The sequence below is a fragment of the Arachis stenosperma genome, chromosome 7, assembly GCF_014773155.1.
Source record: "Arachis stenosperma cultivar V10309 chromosome 7, arast.V10309.gnm1.PFL2, whole genome shotgun sequence".
Classification (NCBI taxonomy): domain Eukaryota; kingdom Viridiplantae; phylum Streptophyta; class Magnoliopsida; order Fabales; family Fabaceae; genus Arachis; species Arachis stenosperma.
This window is the reverse complement of record NC_080383.1, coordinates 16,174,330-16,193,588: the sequence shown is the minus strand read 5'-3', so window position 1 is coordinate 16,193,588 and position 19,259 is coordinate 16,174,330. Positions and strand designations below refer to the sequence as shown.

Sequence of the window (19,259 nt, the reverse complement as noted above, 5' to 3'; positions counted from 1 at the left end):
CTCTCTGAGTATGGCCGGTTTGCCAGCATAGCCTGCACCCTTTCTTTTGGCGCTCCACCTCGTCCATATTGCTACAAAACCTCGTAGAAACTGGCCTACCAGTTGCCTTTCCACACATGGTCAAACGTTCCCCGTGCCACTCTGGCCGAAGCTTCTTGTCAGGGGTCGAGGGAAACTCTATCTCGTAAACCTTGAACATGACTCCTGCAGGTAGACTAGGTGAGCATATGGCCCCCACTCGATGCTGGCAGCAGCACAAGCAGCAAGTGCATGACGACAAGGAAAATGAAGAGACTGGAAAAGCTCGCAGTCGCATGTCCCCGAGCTCAACCGAACACGGAATGAACCCTGGCTCCAATCCTCAAACGGCTCTAATTCCTCTACCAAAAAAACTGAAGCCCTCCTATCGCAATGCGTAATCCGCATCTTCTAGATACCCTCTCTATTATTTTCAACCGCAGCCTGTAGCCACTGTGAATACCAATTACTCGCTACCATTTGAGCTTGCGCCTCCTTACCTTTCCGGACGAACAGCTACTGTAATCTCTCATACATGCATCTAACGATTGCTAAAATGGGTAGATATCTTATACCCTTCAAAACTGTGTTGATGCACTCGGATAGGTTAATTGTCATGTGCCTAAACTGACGTCCACCATCACAATGTTGCAGCCATATTTCCTTATTAAATCGACCAGTCCAGTCAGCCATCTCACGCGATAATATCCTCAGAGCATCCATGTACCACTCGATAATGTTGCAACCATATTTCCTTATTAACTATTTCTGGCAAGCATACCAAGTATCGAGCTTCTTGCCCAGACTTTAGCTGCCTTAGGGCATAAGAATATATAATGACTAATTGATTTTGAGCTTAGATAGTAGCGTTAGTAGAGAGCAAAAATAGCGTGGATGTGGTGATAAAGATTCTAAAATACCGACAGTTTCTCATCAGTAAATGATACAATCTAATTCTAATGACAAAATTAACCTAATATCAAACTAAATAAATAAAATTAATGAGATATAATTATATAATATATTAATAGTTAATATTTTAAATAGGGATGAAAATGGGCATCTAGTATCTATGGGCGAGTACCACTTTTCCGCCCCCTTTCATACCCTATCCTCGTTGTAAATTTTTATTTAATTCTTTTTGTGAAGAGACAGATAACTGTAGATATTTATAGATATTAATCTTTAATTTTTATTAAAATAATTAACACAATTATAATATAATCAAATACAATTTAACCAAATTTATCATATTAGAACTCAATTCAAAGACAAATTTAATATAATCTACATACACAAAATTTTCAATATACATATTAAAAGAAAATAAAATAAAAATAATTTCTAACAAAATAATATAACATAACTTTTATAAATAAATGCCTCTATGTCCGTCGCCATTTTTGTTTATTTGTAGGAGCAAATTTTTGTCACCATCAAAATTTTACATAAGTTCACACTAAAATTTCGTGGCAGATACTTGTTTCTACAAATATTTTTGTCATCCTTATTGCTAAATATATTTGAAAAAAAAAAATACGTAAAAAGAAAGTAACTTTAATGACAAAACAAATAATATATTTATTAAAATAAAAAAATATATTTTTTAAATTAGATGTGTCCAAAAATCCCAAATAATGAGAGGCAATTAAAGCTCCCTTGTTTAAGCCATGTCATAATAATAATCTCTATTATTTTGTCACAACACCTACAATGGATTTATCTTTTTTTTTTTCTCTTCAAGTACTAATTACGGTTTAGAGATTTTTTTATTTATTTTTTTATTTAAAAATCTACATTATTTATACTATTAGATTGCGTTTATTTTTTGGATTAGAAACGAGAGTAGAGAACTGACAGTGAGTATTGTATTTAGTGATCAGATATTTAAACTAAAATTTTAGTTTGTTCAATATTTTTAGAAAATTAGAATATATGGGACTAAAATTTTAGGGACGAAGACTGAAATTTTTATAACTTTTTAAATTAAAAATACTCTTATTTAACTTTTTAAATTTTAAATTTATTTCTCAAACTTCATATTTATCTTAAACTAAAAGTGATATTAAGACATAACTTAATTTAGTACATTTTATATTAAACACACAGAAACTTAAGTCAATTTTTATCTTTCGGTCTCTGTCTTGCAATCTTTATCTTTTAATCTCAGTTTTTTTTCAAACGCAGCCTTAAGAACGATGATTAGCCCACTTTATTCTTTGAAATTATATTTTCAAATTTAGAGGAGTCATGTCTAATAATTGAATAAATTTTAAAAAATAAAAATTTAATTACCTTTAAATTAAAGTTGTGAGACTCACGCATAATAAAATTTACAAATAAAATAATAATTCATTTTTTATTTTATTACTTTACAAATCTCCTAATTGAAGAGATCATTTTTTTAAGAATCATATATCCAAAATTTATGCATCCGCGTCCCAAATTTCAAAATTCACATGTCAAATAATAATAATAATAATAATAATAATAATAATAATAATAATAATAATAATAATTTTGTTTTTATGTTTATATTTGTTAAAAAAAATCTATCTAACATTTAATTATAGTTAATTTTGTCTTTAATATTAATTTTTTGTAAAATATTAAATATAGAATTAAAAATTTTTACGATAGTTTTGACTTTTGATATAAATAAAAAATATTAAAATAAAATTAAATAAATTAAATAAAATTAAACGTTAAAAATATTTAAAAAAATTATCACAAAGACACATACCATAAAGACAAAAAATATAGTTTACTTTAATAACAATAATAATAATAATAATAATAATAATAATAATAATAATAAGAAAACTAGACTCATATCCAATGACACCACCCGTCAGGAGCAGCTTTAACATTGCATTCTCAATTTCTCAGAATTTCTCACAAATGGTCTCAGATTTCATGCAAACTCTTGTTGCATTTTTTTTTGTGATTAAACATAACACAAAAAAAAAAATCTAAGAAAAACTCTTGTTGCATTTGTGAAGCCTAGATGTTTTAATTAAAGAAAAAAATATTTTCAATTTTTTTCTATTTTTAGAGAATTTTTTATAGTAAAAATAAATGTACAAAAATAATAAAAAATATATTTTAGAATAAAATATTATTTTGGTGTTAAAAATTAGACCAAATCCTAATTTAATTTTTAACTTTTAAATATTTTATTTTAATTTCAGAAACTTTCAATTAGATTTTATGCTGTCCTATTATTAAATTTGATATAAATAATTAATGAAATCAGTGACATAAACGCTAATAAAATTATTAGTTAAATCATTTATTTTTTAGATGACTATTTACGTTGTCAACAAAAAAATAATTATTTTTACAAATATAACCGTACATAATGAATACACGTTTAAAATTATTTTATATTGACAATGCATTAAAATTAAATTTTTAAAAAATTAAATTTTTAAAATACCGAATACAGAAAAGTTAATATTTTATATAAAGTATCAAATTATTTACATTTTCAAAAGATCATTAAAAAAGATATTACTTAAAAATAAAATTTTTTAAAAGTTTATGCAAAACAAATCATTAACCAAGGATGAGAATATTATGCAAATGCACATACGCTCATGAGGACCCGTTTCGGGAATTGACCGTTAGAATGAGTGACCACTTTCCTGTTTCGTCTCTCTCAACTCTTAATATGAAATGTGTAAACCTCACCAAAATTCGACCGTTGTAATCTTCCTCTTCACTCTTGAATCTTGATTAACCTAAAACCCTCTCTGCTTCAACAGAGAGCGAAGAAAAAGAACCAAGCCTCATTCAAGAAAAAAGCAACTAACTTAATTCCAATCAAGAATGGAGTCACCTGAGATCAAGAAACAGGGGCTGAATCTCCCGGCAGCAATGTCCGGAGCCTCGCTGCGCCTCGATACGTTTTCGCTCTCGCTCTCAGCTCGCTCCATTTCCAACCTCTCATCTTCCTCGCCATCAAGCTCCAAGTCCTCCACCTGCAGCGACAGATTCATACCCTGCAGATCTACCTCGAGGCTCCATGCATTTGGCCTCATCGATAAGCCTTCCCCTTCCAAAGAAGGAGGGAACGATGCTTATTCCAGGTTGTTGAAATCTGAGCTATTTGGTTCTGACTTTGTTTCTTCTTCTCCTTCTTCTTCTTCCCCTGCAGGTCAAAGTTCACCTACCAAGAACATTCTCCGCTTTAGGACCGACCATTCTGGAGGGCCCTCTTCCCCTTACTCGCCTTCCATTTTGGGACACGATCATGGACTCTCCAATGAGACATCAACTCCTCCTAAGCCTCCCCGGAAAGTTCCCAAGACACCCCACAAAGTAAAAATCTTCACTTTTTCACATGTTCAATGCTAAAGTTTGTTCTTTTTCTAAAAGAGGAAAAAGAAAAAAAAAGAATTGTTTTGGGATTATGTTATGATAGTTGTTTGGTTTTTTATGGATGTCCAACAAGGTAACATAGTTAATTTATTATTAGATTGCAATTTTTTATTTTCTTTTATGCATTTTTGGGGGGGTGTTATGATCATTGTTTGGATTCGCTAAGAGGTAGAATTGTCTTCATTGTGCACATTATGGGAATTAGAGAATCAATATTTCAGGGTGACAGTGACAAATAAATAGGATTATCAATTGATCTTATGTGAATAAGAACTTGATGATTGAGCAGATTTTTTAGCCGTTGACAGTGACAACAACACAAGATGTTTAAGGATTAGTGTTGATTACCTTGCAGGTTCTTGATGCTCCTTCACTCCAAGATGATTTCTACTTGAATCTTGTCGATTGGTCCTCGCAGAATGTTCTTGCGGTTGGCCTCGGAACTTGTGTTTATCTTTGGAGCGCTTCAAACAGCAAGGTGTGTCAAATTAGGCGCTACAAACTTATCAATTTCTTGGGCAAAGGGCAAAAAAAAGAAGGAATATAGTAAAATAAATATTTCGTTGTTATTTCCAGGTAACCAAGTTATGTGACTTGGGACCTCAAGATGGCGTCTGTTCTCTTCAGTGGACTAAGGAAGGTTCCTATATATCCATTGGTACATGTCTTGGTCAAGTTCAGGTACCTCGTTAATCTTAACTAATATATGGTTTGATTTATCTTTCTATGTATTTGAAGGTTTTCAAATTGAATTTGTAAGAGGGCCTTTTTAATTTGCACATTGATATAGATTTGGGACGGAACTCGCTGTAAGAGGGTCAGAACTATGGGTGGTCATCAGACAAGAACTGGCGTCCTGGCGTGGAATTCGCGCATTCTGGCTTCAGGAAGCAGGGATAGAAACATACTTCAACATGACATGAGGGTTTCAAATGATTATATAAGCCAGCTTGTTGGCCACAAATCTGAGGTGGAAGAGTTTTGGAAAATATCATCTGAACCTGCAACATTAGCTTACTTATGGTGTAGAAAGTTTGTTAAATGTCTTTTTTGTTCTTCTTTGTGATAGGTATGCGGGTTGAAATGGTCAAGTGATGACAGGGAACTTGCATCTGGTGGAAATGATAATCAGGTATCCCTATCTCTCATTTGTCTTTACTGATAGAATTTATGATAAATTGTATATTCAGATATTATAATGACAAAATCAATATAATATCAAACTAAATCAATATAAAATATACTTAAAATTTAAAAAAATAGAGTTGTTTAAGAAGACATTTATTTATATTTTTCTTATATCTTCACCGGTGTTTCTACCAAATAGCAATGATTTCAGTGCTAACAAATTCATGTCTTGTTTTATATGTGCAGCTACTGGTATGGAATCACCACTCTCAGCAACCCATTTTGCGATTAACTGAGCACACGGCTGCAGTTAAGGCCATTGCTTGGTCACCTCACCAGAGCAACCTCCTTGCTTCCGGTGGTGGAACTGCAGACAGGTGTATTCGCTTCTGGAATACGTCAAATGGACACCAATTGAACTGTATTGATTCTGGAAGTCAGGTTTACTTCTCATCCTTAGCTCTATTATGAGGGTCCATATCTCCAAGTGTATCTCATCTCACAAGCTTAATAATATGTAGGTGTGCAACCTTGCTTGGAGTAAAAATGTGAATGAGCTAGTGAGTACTCATGGGTACTCCCAGAATCAGATAATGGTATGGAAATACCCTTCATTGGCAAAGGTTGCAACTCTAACTGGCCACAGCATGAGAGTTCTTTACCTAGCAATGTCACCTGATGGACAGGTACTGCATCTGTCTATTTATCAAAAGTCATGTAACAACTGAAAAACTGAATCTGTTTTATTTCCTACACAAGTTTCGTGTCCATCATTTCTCATCTATAAGTCTGTAACATGCTAACCATTGCTAGATGCACTAAGGTAACAATGTTAACCTGGTGCAACTGCATTGTCTGTAATTGCTTCTCTAATTTCCATGGTTTCTAAGTTTTTTTTTTTTATGGATTGTGTTGCAGACAATAGTGACGGGTGCAGGGGATGAAACACTGCGATTTTGGAATGTTTTCCCATCAGTGAAAGCGTCCGCCCCTGTCAAAGATTCAGGGCTTTGGTCACTGGGACGTACACAGATTCGTTGAGGAAGAGGAACTACTAATACTACCAATTATCACTGTATATTTTTATTGATGAGATACTTACACGAATTATGTGTTTTGATGCTTGTAATTATCTATATCTTTGTGAGGAACAATGCTTTTATAAACTGCAAAGTCATCAAATCAAATAATCAAAATCATTGCATTTCAGAAAGTACTCAGCTAGAAAATAATAATTGAATCAGAACTTTAAAACAATCTATTTCTCTGCTTCTGGCTTTAAACCTAGACAGATCAAATAAATCTCTCTTGATGAAGGCCTTGTGGCTTTAGGTCTCAACCATGAAGATTTTCTAAACAATGGCTTAGAAATCTGGCTTATTTCTGCAATGTAAACGTTTGAGAAGTTAGACAAAAATTATGCAACCAAAAATCAGCAATTTGGAAAAATAAATGAACCACACCACCTTTTGCGTCTTCACTCTCCAAAAGCTTTATAAGAAGGTTCCCACCAACTTGCAACACTCCAGTTTCCGCCAAAGTGGATGGATCACCATGGCTTTGCTCACCTTCCTGATTATCATCACCGTCAGCATAAACTGACAATGCAGCTCTTCTGCCAACAGCCAAATCCAATGCTCGCATCCCTAGCTCCACTGACAGAGCTGCATCTTTAGTTGTGATTCCAGAAACCAAAGGGCACATGTCCGAAAGTATAACAGAAAACCCTTTTTGCTGAAAAGTCAACAGCCAAAACTTGATTGTATTACATTTAGGAATGGTGATTGTTGAGCAAAACCACCACCAAAAATTCGGAACCCTAATTCCATAAAATGTTTGTTCAGCATTTTGCCACAACAAAGTCAGTCCATTTTCTTTTATTTGGTAAGTTTCAAGTAAGAGAGGGTACCTGTGGAGAGAGAGCTCTAAGTTGGTGAGAGGGTAGGGTCATGACGTCAGCAGAGATGGTTTTCACCCTTGAATCACAATGAAGAGGAGGAACCTTCACCTTCTGTTCTGCACCATGAGCACTATTCAATTGACATGCTGTGTTTCCGTGGAAGAGAGAGATGGAGGTTTGGGTTACCTTGAGATCGATGCCGAGAACGGACCCGCCATGATTGGGAGGACCGAGGCTCTGGCAAGCGACTTGAAGCCAAGCACCCGGAGCACAGCCGAGGTCCAGTACGGATGAGCCAGCTTTGATGAGCTTGTGCTGCTTCTGTATCTGTACCAACTGTTAGCTCAAAGTTAGTTAGTTAGTTAGTTAGAAGAAGAAGAAGAAGGAACAGAAGTTTCGAGAACCTTGAAGGCAGAGCGAGCAACATAGCCAAGGCGCTGAGCTTCCTTGTAGAAGAAATCGGGTGCCCCCGCCGCCCCTCCCCCCATCTCGATCCCTTTTCAAGGTTCAATGAAACTTGCACATTTTCTTTTCAGGCTAATGTTTAAAAGAATTTAATTTACAAATACATCCAATTACATGCCACATTAGTAAAAATAATTATTTTTTATATTATCATTCAAAAAAACGAATGTATTACATCTGTTAATGTATTAAATTCACCTCTTATCTTCTAATTAGGTGGCCCTGAACCTCGTTTTAGTTTTTACTCTTAAGAAAATAAACCAAACAGAACAAGTGGTAGAATATGACTAGAAAAAGATCAACAATAAAAGGAATCAACAGCACTTTCCTATTTCTTTGCTATGCTGTCATGTTCATTGGACAGTTCTACTTACATTCAAGAAATTGAAAGAACATAGTTAAGTTCCTACCATAACAATCTTATTCCTTCAAATCATTTACAAATGCCAACACCTCAATGCAACTAAAAGGCTGGCAATGAATTTGGTGAGAGAATATTACAAGGGAATTGAATCAAAATGTACAAGTTCGTTGCATAAGTCAACAACATCAACCATTTTCTTTCTTTCTACATAATCACAAGTGGTTGGACGGCACCAACACTGAGTTCTTCAGCAGAAGCTTCTGGAGTCTTCATGGTAAGAGCCCGGTTCTTGCCATGCCCATGCTGCTTGGCTTGGTGGTGACACCAGTAAGCATGTGCAGTCAAAACCCTATTCAACAGATCCTGGGGAACTGGCTCTCCTCTCCTTTGTTGAGGCGAAATTTTTGCAGTGTGCACTAATGTTTTCCACTTATCCTGAATACATGAATAGGTCAAATCACTTAGCAATCAAACAATAACCAAAATAACAAGAATAAGATTATCTATCATAAAGATCAGTTTGTGTATTGGAGTAAAATAGAGCCAATAACTTTTGACCAATAGTTTGACCAAAACACTCAACTTTTAATATTCTGTTAGCTTTTGCAGACATGAATTCAATATACTTTGCACCCTCATTCACAAATTGACAGAGAACATGCAGACATGAGTCTTTAAACTTTGCAACCTTTTGCTACATGTTGTGCTCATAAAATTAAACAAAAACCTAACTGTAACCTCTTTTTTTTTTCTGTGCCAAACTCACCTAAAAGAGAACCGAATTCAATGCAAATCTACTAGTCATTTTCACAATAATGCAACCTAGATGGACTTCAGCATCCAAAGAAAACAAGGCAAACTTTAAGATGTTAATCCATGTTATACAATGTTACAGTGGAGGAAGTCAGTATACACAGATTAAACATGAACTCAAAAATAGTCATAATACAAAAAATGAAACAATTACGAATTAACATAACCATATTGAATCCCAATTTTAACATCTTTCAAGAAATAAACTGAGTAAAGTAAGTAGCTCTTATAGTTAAGGAAACTGTCTGATATACCTTAAGGTCTACATAAGTTCTATGGTCTGCATTCTCAAAAGCTCGCAACTTTACATCACGCCACCTGCATCATGAAAAAACATAGTCAGCATCCCAGAATTCCTGTCCATATATGCAGTTGAAGCTGATAAGCATCAAACCTTCCAGTTCCAAGTTCCTCAACTGCCTCCACAAGTGCTTCTACTTCAGATACAGAGAAGGGTCTCCTTGTTCGACGCTGTACAAGTTCGGGGCGCTTAGTTTTCTGGCTCACAGGAACCGTGGCTAATGCTTCTGGGCTCCTAGGTGGAACAGCAACTAGCACTCTGGAATCTGGTGTTGTTATGTCAGCTATAGTGTCAGTCGGAGAAGTTGTTCGCTCGGGGTTACTCTCAACAAAGTTCTCTGTACTAATTGGCAAAGACAAATCCTGTAAACCATGGGTTGTCCCTGAATCTTGGACAGGAGTTTCAGGAGATCTAGAAAAATCAAATTATAATATTAGTTATTTATTATGATGTACGGACACGAGACACGACACGACACAGGACACGACACGGGACACGTCGACACACAAATTTTAAAATCTTATAATCTTATAAGACCCAAGAACATGCATACATATAAAATATAAAGTATTTTTTAGATAAATCGTAATGATATTTTGATATATTATTGATATTAAAATATAAATTAATTTTTTAATTATTTTTAATATCTTATTTTAATTACATCAAGTATTTAAAATATTTTTTATTTTAATAAATAATAATATATACTATATCTAAATTTATTTCAAGAATATATATTAAGAATAAGACTGAACACGCTGACATGTGATGGTATTTAGGTGTGTCCAAGTGTGTCTGGAAAAGAATTTTTTATTTTTTATTAAGACACGGTTGGACACAGTAGACACGTGTGTCGGACGAGTGTCGGTGAGTGCCGTGTCCGACGAAATGTCCGTGCTTCATAGGTTATTTAGAAAAGGATAAATTGACTAGGGCTAAAGCATAAGCAAAACAAATCAGTGATGAAAAAGTATATATATATATATATATATATATATATATATATATATATATATTTCTTAAGAATTTTTGGTGCTTTCTATTATTAAGTCATCATAAAACTGCTATGGCAAAATAAACCGTCTTATCCACTTGGGTTCACCTGATAGGCTGAGATGTTTCACATTGGGAAGGATCGCCAAGACAATCAGCTGGAGAATCTTGAATAGAATTGGGCTCCAATGTGAAACCAAGTTTATTCAACTTTTCTTTACGGCATATACCTGTCTGCAGTAGAGTTCTGTTGTCATCTCTAACTTTTTTACCCTGAACAAGAACACCAACATGCATTCCGCTTCCAAGTAAAGTCATCACTGCCTCCATTACTGTCCTCTACAAATATTTGCAAGAAACAAAAAATACATTAACAAAAAGAATGTCCTTTGGCCACTTCATTGTGTTGATGAAACTCGATAACAACAATAATAGAATTTCTTCTTTCTAATAAAAAATAGAATTGATAATCATACCTTTAATGAACCAACAGTTGCAGTTTCAGGAACATCAATATAAAGCTCTGGTATCTTGAATGACTTAATGCTGAACTTCACTGCATACAAGCTATACACAATCAATTCCTATAGGGTGCAAAGATCAACCAAGCAAACCAAATTTGATATGAACATCAGGCAATAAATACCATGAGAATCCTTAGACACATGCAGTTTTGAAGATAATCTATGGCTGTCTCGATCCATTCCTTTCTTAGGCAAATTAGATACACTATCACTGCTGAATCCTCCATCAGATGTTAGCACTGAACCCCGATCAAAGAATTTCCTCCTCTTGAATAGTGTGTTATGCTGTGTTCTTTCAAATCTGTAACCAATCTTCCTCGTATGGTACAGTGGTTTAACACCCTCTTCTGCAAATAATGTTAATATTAGTGAAACCGAATCAACCTGACTCATTGACATAATATACATCAGGTAATGACATATTTGATAGCAAATAATTTGTTAAAACCTTACCAGATCTAGAATACTCATAATCCTTCAACTTTGGTGCAGCCTTCCAGTATTTATAAGCTAGCATCTTCCTCAATTTTCGGCGTGCAATAAGTTGAGGAGACCTAAAAGCCTTTGGCTTGGTGCAAACTTTTTTGCATCTTAACAGTTTTTCGTCATCATCTCTAAAACCTAACTTAATATCATTCCCATTCCTTGGAAAGGAAATGTTGGGAAACAATTTCCTATAATATGGACTATTAACATTATTTTTGGTGCCAATTAGTGCAGGAGAGTTAACACACAGTTCTAATTGATCCTTCACACTAAACTTATTATCCAAATATGATTTCTTGAAGCCTGAACCATTCGCCCCATGTTCCACCCTAAATCCATTCTTTACATTACCATCAGATGACTCTTCAGGTACTTCCAATAACCTATGAGAATGATGTCCAAACTTACTCTCCAATTTGAAAATCTCGGACTTCACATCAGTTTCATCTTTCCCCCAACAGTCGAAATTATTATTATTATTATTTGAAATGCACTCTAGCACACAATCAGTCTCAGCATGCTCAAGGCGCTTCTGACCACTCTTTGGTGTGCCAGCCTCAGATATAAAAATACTCTCCACACTACTTCCACGATGAATCTCCTCTGCTTTTAATGGTCTAACTTTGTCCTGACTTCCCTTCTCGACAACACCTTGGCTAATGGCAGGTTGATGATTTCCTTCAGAAGCATTGCTCGACGCAGAACTTTCACCCTCAAGCAACAACTTGCCTGCCACAGATGCCAGTATTTCAAATGCATAAGCTCGGCCATCCTTAGCAGGTTTCTTAGAGGCACTCCTCCTCTGAACAATTTCAAACGAAGGGATTATATTCGAGGTCAAAACAATCTCAAAAGTAAGGAAGAAAATAAGTTGCTATACTGTAGCAATTACTTACTCTTACAGATCTAGGAAATCTAGGTACAAATGGGACCTGAAAGCCCCTGAATCCATAATCTACCTTCCTCTTCAACACCATAGCAGGAACACATATAGCTCATCAAATAACCATAAGCATCAATATGCCAGAACCTTCTTCTGCGATAAAATTGAACAAAGAGACATCTATCAGTATGTTTTCATAAATCTTGCTAGATTTTTCATATTAGGGGAAAAATCATATTCCACTAGATCAAGAAGATAACATCAGCAAGTGGCAAATATTTCAGCAAAACCAATGTCAGACAACCACTACAATTAGATACTTGCAACAATTCCGTAGCAGGAGTTGCTTATTGAAAAATCCATGCCCAAAAGGTTATTGGTTAACCAAATATATTGCTAGGCATATCAATAATGTAAGGTTCAGTTCACATAAGACACATTCTATCTACATAGTTCACATGAACTCACAAGGAAAAATCACAAATACTAATATTCTGTTGCATTAGTAATTAGTATAGAGAAAGGTGGGAAAACCAGCGAAAAGTAACTAAGAAATAAGCCAGATGTCACAGGAAAAAAATCTGTCATAAGATCCTTTCAGCTGTTATAGGAAATTCCAGTTTCTGCCTCAAATGAAAACATAAACAACAATTAAGATTTAAGACAAGATTTTTAAACAAATCAGAGCCTTCTTGATGATTCACTAATCATGACTCTTCTTGGTAACATACATAACACAACAACAAACAAGCAAAACTGTACATGCAAGAAGGGACTGAGAAACTGATCCATATATATCAACAAACGGAGAAACCAAAAATTGATCGCAGGGAAGCACACAAGTATCAAATTCAAACAAATCAGATCTCATAAATAAAAAATTGCATCCGGAAAAAATCAAACACGTTTCAAATGGATAAAGAACCATATTAAAAGTCAACACAAGAAGGACTACGAAATTTAGTAGACCTTTATTGTGCGAGATGAATACCAAACAACCCAAGTCTGCAGAATTTTCAGACAAATTCAACCTTAGACGCTCCAAAATTCAACAAAATTAAAAGTGCCCATAAACCAAAAATCAAACTTCAGAAAATCCCAGTTCCATCATAGTACAACTTCCATAATCAGATCTCAAACTCCCACTCCGAATTCCAAGACCAAATTTTTCAAAACCCAAAACAATTAAAAAGAAAAAATGAAAACAACAAAATTTCGTAGAAGTAGTCATAAGTTGTCATGATCCCGCATCTCCAAAATTCAATGAGAATTATACAAAAATCAGGCCCCAAAAAAAAAAACCGCTCTCCACAGGAACCCCAAGATCAAAGATGATGAGAAGAAGAAACAGTACCCAGAATTCAGAAACAGAACTCACCTCTTCAATCACGAATTTGCAATCAAGTAACGAAATTTGCAAGGAAAACCATAATTCTACAGCGAAAATGCACCAACTTTGGATGAATAATAAGAAAATTCAAAACCCGGGAACTACCCCACAAATGAAAAATTGAAAACAGAGATCTAAAAGGGAATTTGAAATCTAGAATCACCAAAAAGCTCTACTTTTTTTCGCTCTGTTTTTTTCTCTCTCCCCCACCTTCAAGTTTTCGTTTTGAAATTTTTAATTTTTCATTGTTGAGAGTGAATAGAGAGATTTAAGCCTTAAACCCTTTAATTATACCGTCATCAATTCATCATCTTTCTGGATTTTGGCCACACAACCGGATCAGCCGGTAAAAGTGCATCCAATGTTACCGGCAATAGAAGGTCAACCTCCCCAAAACCCGGAAAAAGATCCTCTCCAGTTTTTTTAACAATTGATAGAATTCAGTATGATCTATCACCTTTGATTCTATGAGTGGGACTAGAAATAAATAAGAGAGAGAGTACAATGAATGGTTAGATTGAACACTGGATACCATCCAGTTTTTTTCTCACTGGAGAGGATCCACTCCCCCCAAAACCCCCACTCCCAAATCCCAACCTCTACCTGTGTTTCTTATTTGGATATAGGAGGAACTGCCACGTGGACCCTTCACTCTTTTGTAGTACAGAAACCTTTTGAGAGAGAAGAGAGTTGGACAAATGTTAGAACAGGGACATGTGTCCTCCATAAACGTTGCTTTTTCTTCTTGTTTTACTCTTAGGTGGTCCACTTTTTTTCTCCATTTTTTTTATTTTATTTTTTTAGCTTTATTTTTATTTGGTTTATGATTTCTTGTGGTGATGGTTTTTGGGGGAATAGAAGGGGATAAAGTTTATTCCTCTAGCATTTTTCAATTATTCGTATTTGTGTTTATCATAAAGATATAATTATTTATATATTATTTTATTAATTTAAATTTTTAGGATAAATAATTTTGTAAAATAATATTGTAGCTTTTATAATTATAAAATTTAAAATTCGACCAAAAAAAGAAATTAATAAGATAAATAAAAAAAGAAAATATATATAAAAAATGCAAATTTTTAAACTAATATTTAATACTTATAAAATTGTATCTGATTGTAAAATGTTTTCTGGCTCATCATAAACAATGACAAAGTATAGTTGTTTTTTATTTTAATCAAACGGCATATAAATTTACATAGAAAATTTTATGGACCTTGAGATTAAGATGATATAACTTTTTAAGATTGATTATTTATATTCATCAAACTGAAACTTAAGCTATTTTTTAATAAGGAGAACACGATATCTAACTTTCTAATAAACTGTGTGTTGGTGAAAATTGAATTTTCAAATTATACAATAAAATAAAATACTTTTTCGCCTATGAATACAAAGAGATCTAAAGTCTCATAGTTTATTAAGTTTATAAAAGAAATTTCTATACATGCTAAGCTAGTGAGACCAATTTATATTTTTTATATATGTTTATACAATTAGTTAGAATAATTAAATTAATACAGATATGGACTTTAATTTTAAATTTATAATGATTAAGGTCAAGTTTTGAAATAAAAAAATAAATATTCTCACTCTTATTTTGATAATAATATTTTTTATAAATTTATCCAAACATAATATAAAAATAATATAATTATTTTTCAAAACTTAAAATAAGAAATTAATTATCTTTCAAAACTTAAAAATAATATAAATTAATGCAAATACATAATTATTTTTTATAAAATACCTCAAAAATTTAAAATAAAAATTAAAAAGTAATAAATAAGAAGTTAATTATCAGTATATAATTATCATTATATTTATAAATTTTATCATATATAAATTTTATCATTTAAAAATAATTAAATTTTTATTTTTTATTTTATCAATTTTTCACTTTAAAGAAATTAATGCAAGGTATTTTGATAAGATGTGGTAAAGACTGAAGAAGAGGCTTGGAAGCCAGATGAAACTAGTGGCTTAAAGTAGCTACGAGTTATCCATCCCGAAATATTATTATTATTATTATTATTATTATTATTATTATTATTATTATTATTATGTAATGCTATAAAAACAAAGAAAGTTTCTTTTAAAATAAGAAATTAATTTTATGTATTTACAGTGTGAAATTTTTGTATAATCTTACAATTAAATTTATTTTTAAATAATCATTCACGTAATTAATATAAAAAATAATTATTTTTATTAATATAATATTACATAATTAATATATGTATAAAAATAAAATTACTTTATAAACTCATTTTTTTTATTGAAGGCATGTATGTGATGTGTTGTTTTATGGGGTATAGTAGTGTTCGCATGGTTCGATTTATAAGGGAGAAATTTTAAAATTTAGAAGAAGCAAATCAGACCGTCTGTGTTGTATGATTTTTTTTTATAAAATGAAAATTAAATTGGATGGTCTGAATTAATTATTATATATATTTTTTTGAAATCGAACCATTACCTTTTCCATAATAAAATTAAGGTTTAATTATTCTGTTGATCTTTATAGTTTTGTAAAATTTTTTAATTAGGTCTATATATTTTTTTTCTTTTTAATTAGGTCCCTGTACCAATTTTTTTTTTCAATTGAGTCCTTATACTTTTTTTTCTTTTATTTGAGTCTCTACACCAATTTTTTTTAGGTTGATCTCTATATAATTAAGCCAATTACTACTAAGAGATAGATCTAATTGAAAAAAATTGATGTAGAGACCTAATTAAAAAAATATATAGAGACCTAATTAAAAATTTTGTGAAACTATAAGACCAATAGAGTAATTAAACCTAAAATTAAAAAGCGTTACTTTATACTATTAAAATTAAATTTTTAAAATAAATATTTATATTTATATTTGCTTTATGACTTTCTGTCTATGAGGTCCCACCGTCTGGAGACCTTACTCACTAGTCAGTATCAATAGTTAATTCAGTACAAATTTGTTTTATCTTCTCATTTTTATTATACGCTCATGAAACACTTTTTTGTTGGAATATTCTTTCAGCTTAAGTAGGGACTCAATCTTTTTATTTAATATTAATTAATTATTTAAAATTATTTTAATTTTAAATTTTAATATCTAAATTTTAAATTTTAAATTCTTTTTAAAAATAATTTAAAAAAATTTAACTACTATTAATTAAAAGTTATTTTCCTAAATTTATTTTTTCATAAATTAATATATTTTAAAAAAAAAATTTCGGGAGATATTAAGCGTTGACAGTGGTGACCCAATTCCAATCCAATTTTCTCCAAATAGGTTGGAATGTTAAGTGCTCATCCAAGATAAACGTTTTCAACTAAATTAAGCAAAATGGATTACCATCAATGTATGCCATTTTTACTTTGCTCTTATGTTGAAAGAGATTATAACAAGAACTCATGATCAACATTCCTTACTTTTAGGATTAATGTCTTTCTTTATGTAACCGACATGCGATTTACATTTAATACAAAAAATAAAATATAAATTTATAGAAAATCATAAATGGTATAGGATAATATGAACAATAGAGGTATATATGGTAAGGAAAAGTATAGGTAACAAACAAGATTTTTGAATAATGTGTAAACAATATGAATTAATAAGGTTAAAAGAGTAAATTTGATTAGTAACATTAAATTAGGGTGTAGTGTATTTTCATTTGATTGGTGGTTGTTCATGTTGTTCAAAATTTTCATTGTTCCCCTAGCACTCCCTATATGATAAATGGCATATGCATGGAAAATACAAATTAGTCAATATGACATATATATTTTTGTGGAAAACAAACATGTAAATATCTTATACTTTTCTTTAATATATTTTTAAAATAAAAGATCAAATTTGCATCCAACCTTAACAGAAAATTAGATCTTCTCAATTTCTTTTTCACTTGAAAATATAAAAGGTAATTACTCACTATATATTTTATAAATAAGACTAAAAAAATATTAAAAAATATTAAAAAATTAAATATTACATTTTTTATTTTAATATTGAGCCAATAATTATATTTTTTAGCTTTATTGATATTTGATATATTTCACCATGATATAGAGTTAGATATCAAAAAATTAAATGATCAAATTTTAGATACACAAATCTAATCTATTAGATTTCTATTAGATTTGTTGTTTTAGATTTTTATTTTTTTTTAATATATATACAAAACTAACCTTTACATTTGTATTCTACAAAGTCCATAACTCAGTCATTATAAAATTTGAGGATAAGATTTTTTTTTTTAGTAATTTTATAACTCTTTAAATTTGAGAATCAGATTTCATAATTAAAAATTAAAAAAATTAACATCCATAATAATAATAAAAAAAAAACACGCCATCTTGCCATTACAATATATTATACACATTGTTATTCTGTTTCTAAAAAAAAATCAGCCTAAAATTACATTTTATATCCTCAATTAAAAAAATAAAAAAAAAATCCATTCCTACCTTAACATCTAATAACATGAGCAGATAGAAAGAAATGTGGGGGCTTGGCTTTACTTTTTGCGACGATGAAGATTATTCTAGAATTAGGAGAAGAAGATAAATAGTATTAAGAATATAAATGGACCTAACTAACTACTTATGCATGTGTTCCAGATCGCATACCAAACCCACTGAAAAATAGCCAAACCAAGAGGATAAGATGAATTTCTTATTTTGTTTCTGGTACTATCTGACATAAAATTCCTAGGAGGTCCACTATATTTATGAACAAGGTCAATTTTGGTTGTTGCTTAACGCTTTTAGATCATAGATGTTTGGTTGTGCAACTTGGGTTTGACTCTGCAATTCATGAATTCAATGTCGCCCTTGCAATATTCACTTTGTTCAGATGCTTTAAAAATATAATATAATAGCCTGGTTCACTTAGATATTATATATTATGATTTAGACTTAGTAGGTATTACACTATTACCAAATACTCTCCTAATTTAATTAATTTATATGTAGATCTTAATAAGAAATATATATTTCTATTGGTAGGTTTTATTACAGAATTAACCAATTCAATATCTACTAATTACTAGTCAATTTAAATAGAGTGGACTCTAAAATTTAAATAGCCAAAAAATCATCTGCCCAAATATCTAGCTTTTATTTTAATTACCGTGAAAAATTCAAAAACTCACTATTTTACTCACCATGCAGACTCATCTTTAACCGCGGCTCTCTTCTCTCCAGCTCCATACCATCGTCAAACTTCTTCTCCACAGCGGCGCGTTCTACATCCCGTCCCCTAGTCATCTTCTTTCCCACTACTACCGCCTTTGCATGCGAGGAAGCCATTCCTGTCGACCGTGACTCCACTTGCTACTGCCTTTGCATCAGATGCTAGTCGAAGATGCCGTCACGGACTCGTCTTCTCCATTAGATGCGTCAACAACATCCGCCGCCTTCAACATTCATCACGGCGTCGTGAGAGTCGGCGCTGTCGTCAGCACGCCCGTGGCTTCCGTCTCTGTCGCACACTGCTTCAAATGAACCACCTCATTCGACCCTGACAGGTCAGTGCATGTTAGGGTTCGTTAGAAAATGGATGTTGCTAATCTGTGCTAGGGTTCAGGAACTGCGATTGTTGTCAATTTATGTTTAATTTTG

The 19,259-nt window shown here is 32.2% G+C and overlaps 3 protein-coding genes across 5 annotated transcripts; 1 reads left to right on the top strand and 2 right to left on the bottom strand.

The window, feature by feature from the left end:
* Window positions 1–3,595: 3,595 nt before the first annotated feature.
* LOC130940243 (B-type cell cycle switch protein ccs52B-like) lies at window positions 3,596–6,742 on the top strand. Its single transcript, XM_057868333.1, has 8 exons — window positions 3,596–4,341; window positions 4,757–4,879; window positions 4,978–5,082; window positions 5,192–5,371; window positions 5,471–5,533; window positions 5,776–5,970; window positions 6,051–6,215; window positions 6,448–6,742. The coding sequence occupies exons 1-8, from the start codon at window positions 3,850–3,852 to the stop codon at window positions 6,568–6,570; spliced, it is 1,446 nt and encodes a 481-aa protein (XP_057724316.1). The 5' UTR covers window positions 3,596–3,849; the 3' UTR covers window positions 6,571–6,742.
* On the bottom strand, window positions 6,209–8,137 carry LOC130940244 (uncharacterized). Of its 3 annotated transcripts, none has more exons than XM_057868334.1 (8): window positions 8,093–8,137; window positions 7,834–7,966; window positions 7,616–7,765; window positions 7,439–7,540; window positions 6,996–7,263; window positions 6,814–6,912; window positions 6,632–6,695; window positions 6,209–6,520 (listed from the first exon to the last, which is right to left on the bottom strand). In XM_057868334.1, exons 2-7 carry the CDS (start codon window positions 7,915–7,917, stop codon window positions 6,637–6,639), a joined length of 762 nt encoding a protein of 253 aa, XP_057724317.1. In that variant the 5' UTR covers window positions 7,918–7,966; window positions 8,093–8,137; the 3' UTR covers window positions 6,209–6,520; window positions 6,632–6,636. The 3 variants fall into 3 exon arrangements, with proteins under 3 accessions (XP_057724317.1, XP_057724318.1, XP_057724319.1); XM_057868335.1 differs by having other exon boundaries at window positions 7,616–7,756; XM_057868336.1 differs by lacking the exons at window positions 6,209–6,520; window positions 8,093–8,137 and having other exon boundaries at window positions 6,670–6,912; window positions 7,834–8,079.
* A 62-nt stretch (window positions 8,138–8,199) lies between these two features.
* On the bottom strand, window positions 8,200–13,895 carry LOC130940242 (telomere repeat-binding protein 3-like). The gene is made up of 9 exons (XM_057868332.1): window positions 13,640–13,895; window positions 12,275–12,414; window positions 11,346–12,180; window positions 11,015–11,239; window positions 10,845–10,924; window positions 10,478–10,707; window positions 9,466–9,783; window positions 9,326–9,389; window positions 8,200–8,693 (listed from the first exon to the last, which is right to left on the bottom strand). The coding sequence occupies exons 2-9, from the start codon at window positions 12,353–12,355 to the stop codon at window positions 8,463–8,465; spliced, it is 2,064 nt and encodes a 687-aa protein (XP_057724315.1). The 5' UTR covers window positions 12,356–12,414; window positions 13,640–13,895; the 3' UTR covers window positions 8,200–8,462.
* Window positions 13,896–19,259: the final 5,364 nt, after the last annotated feature.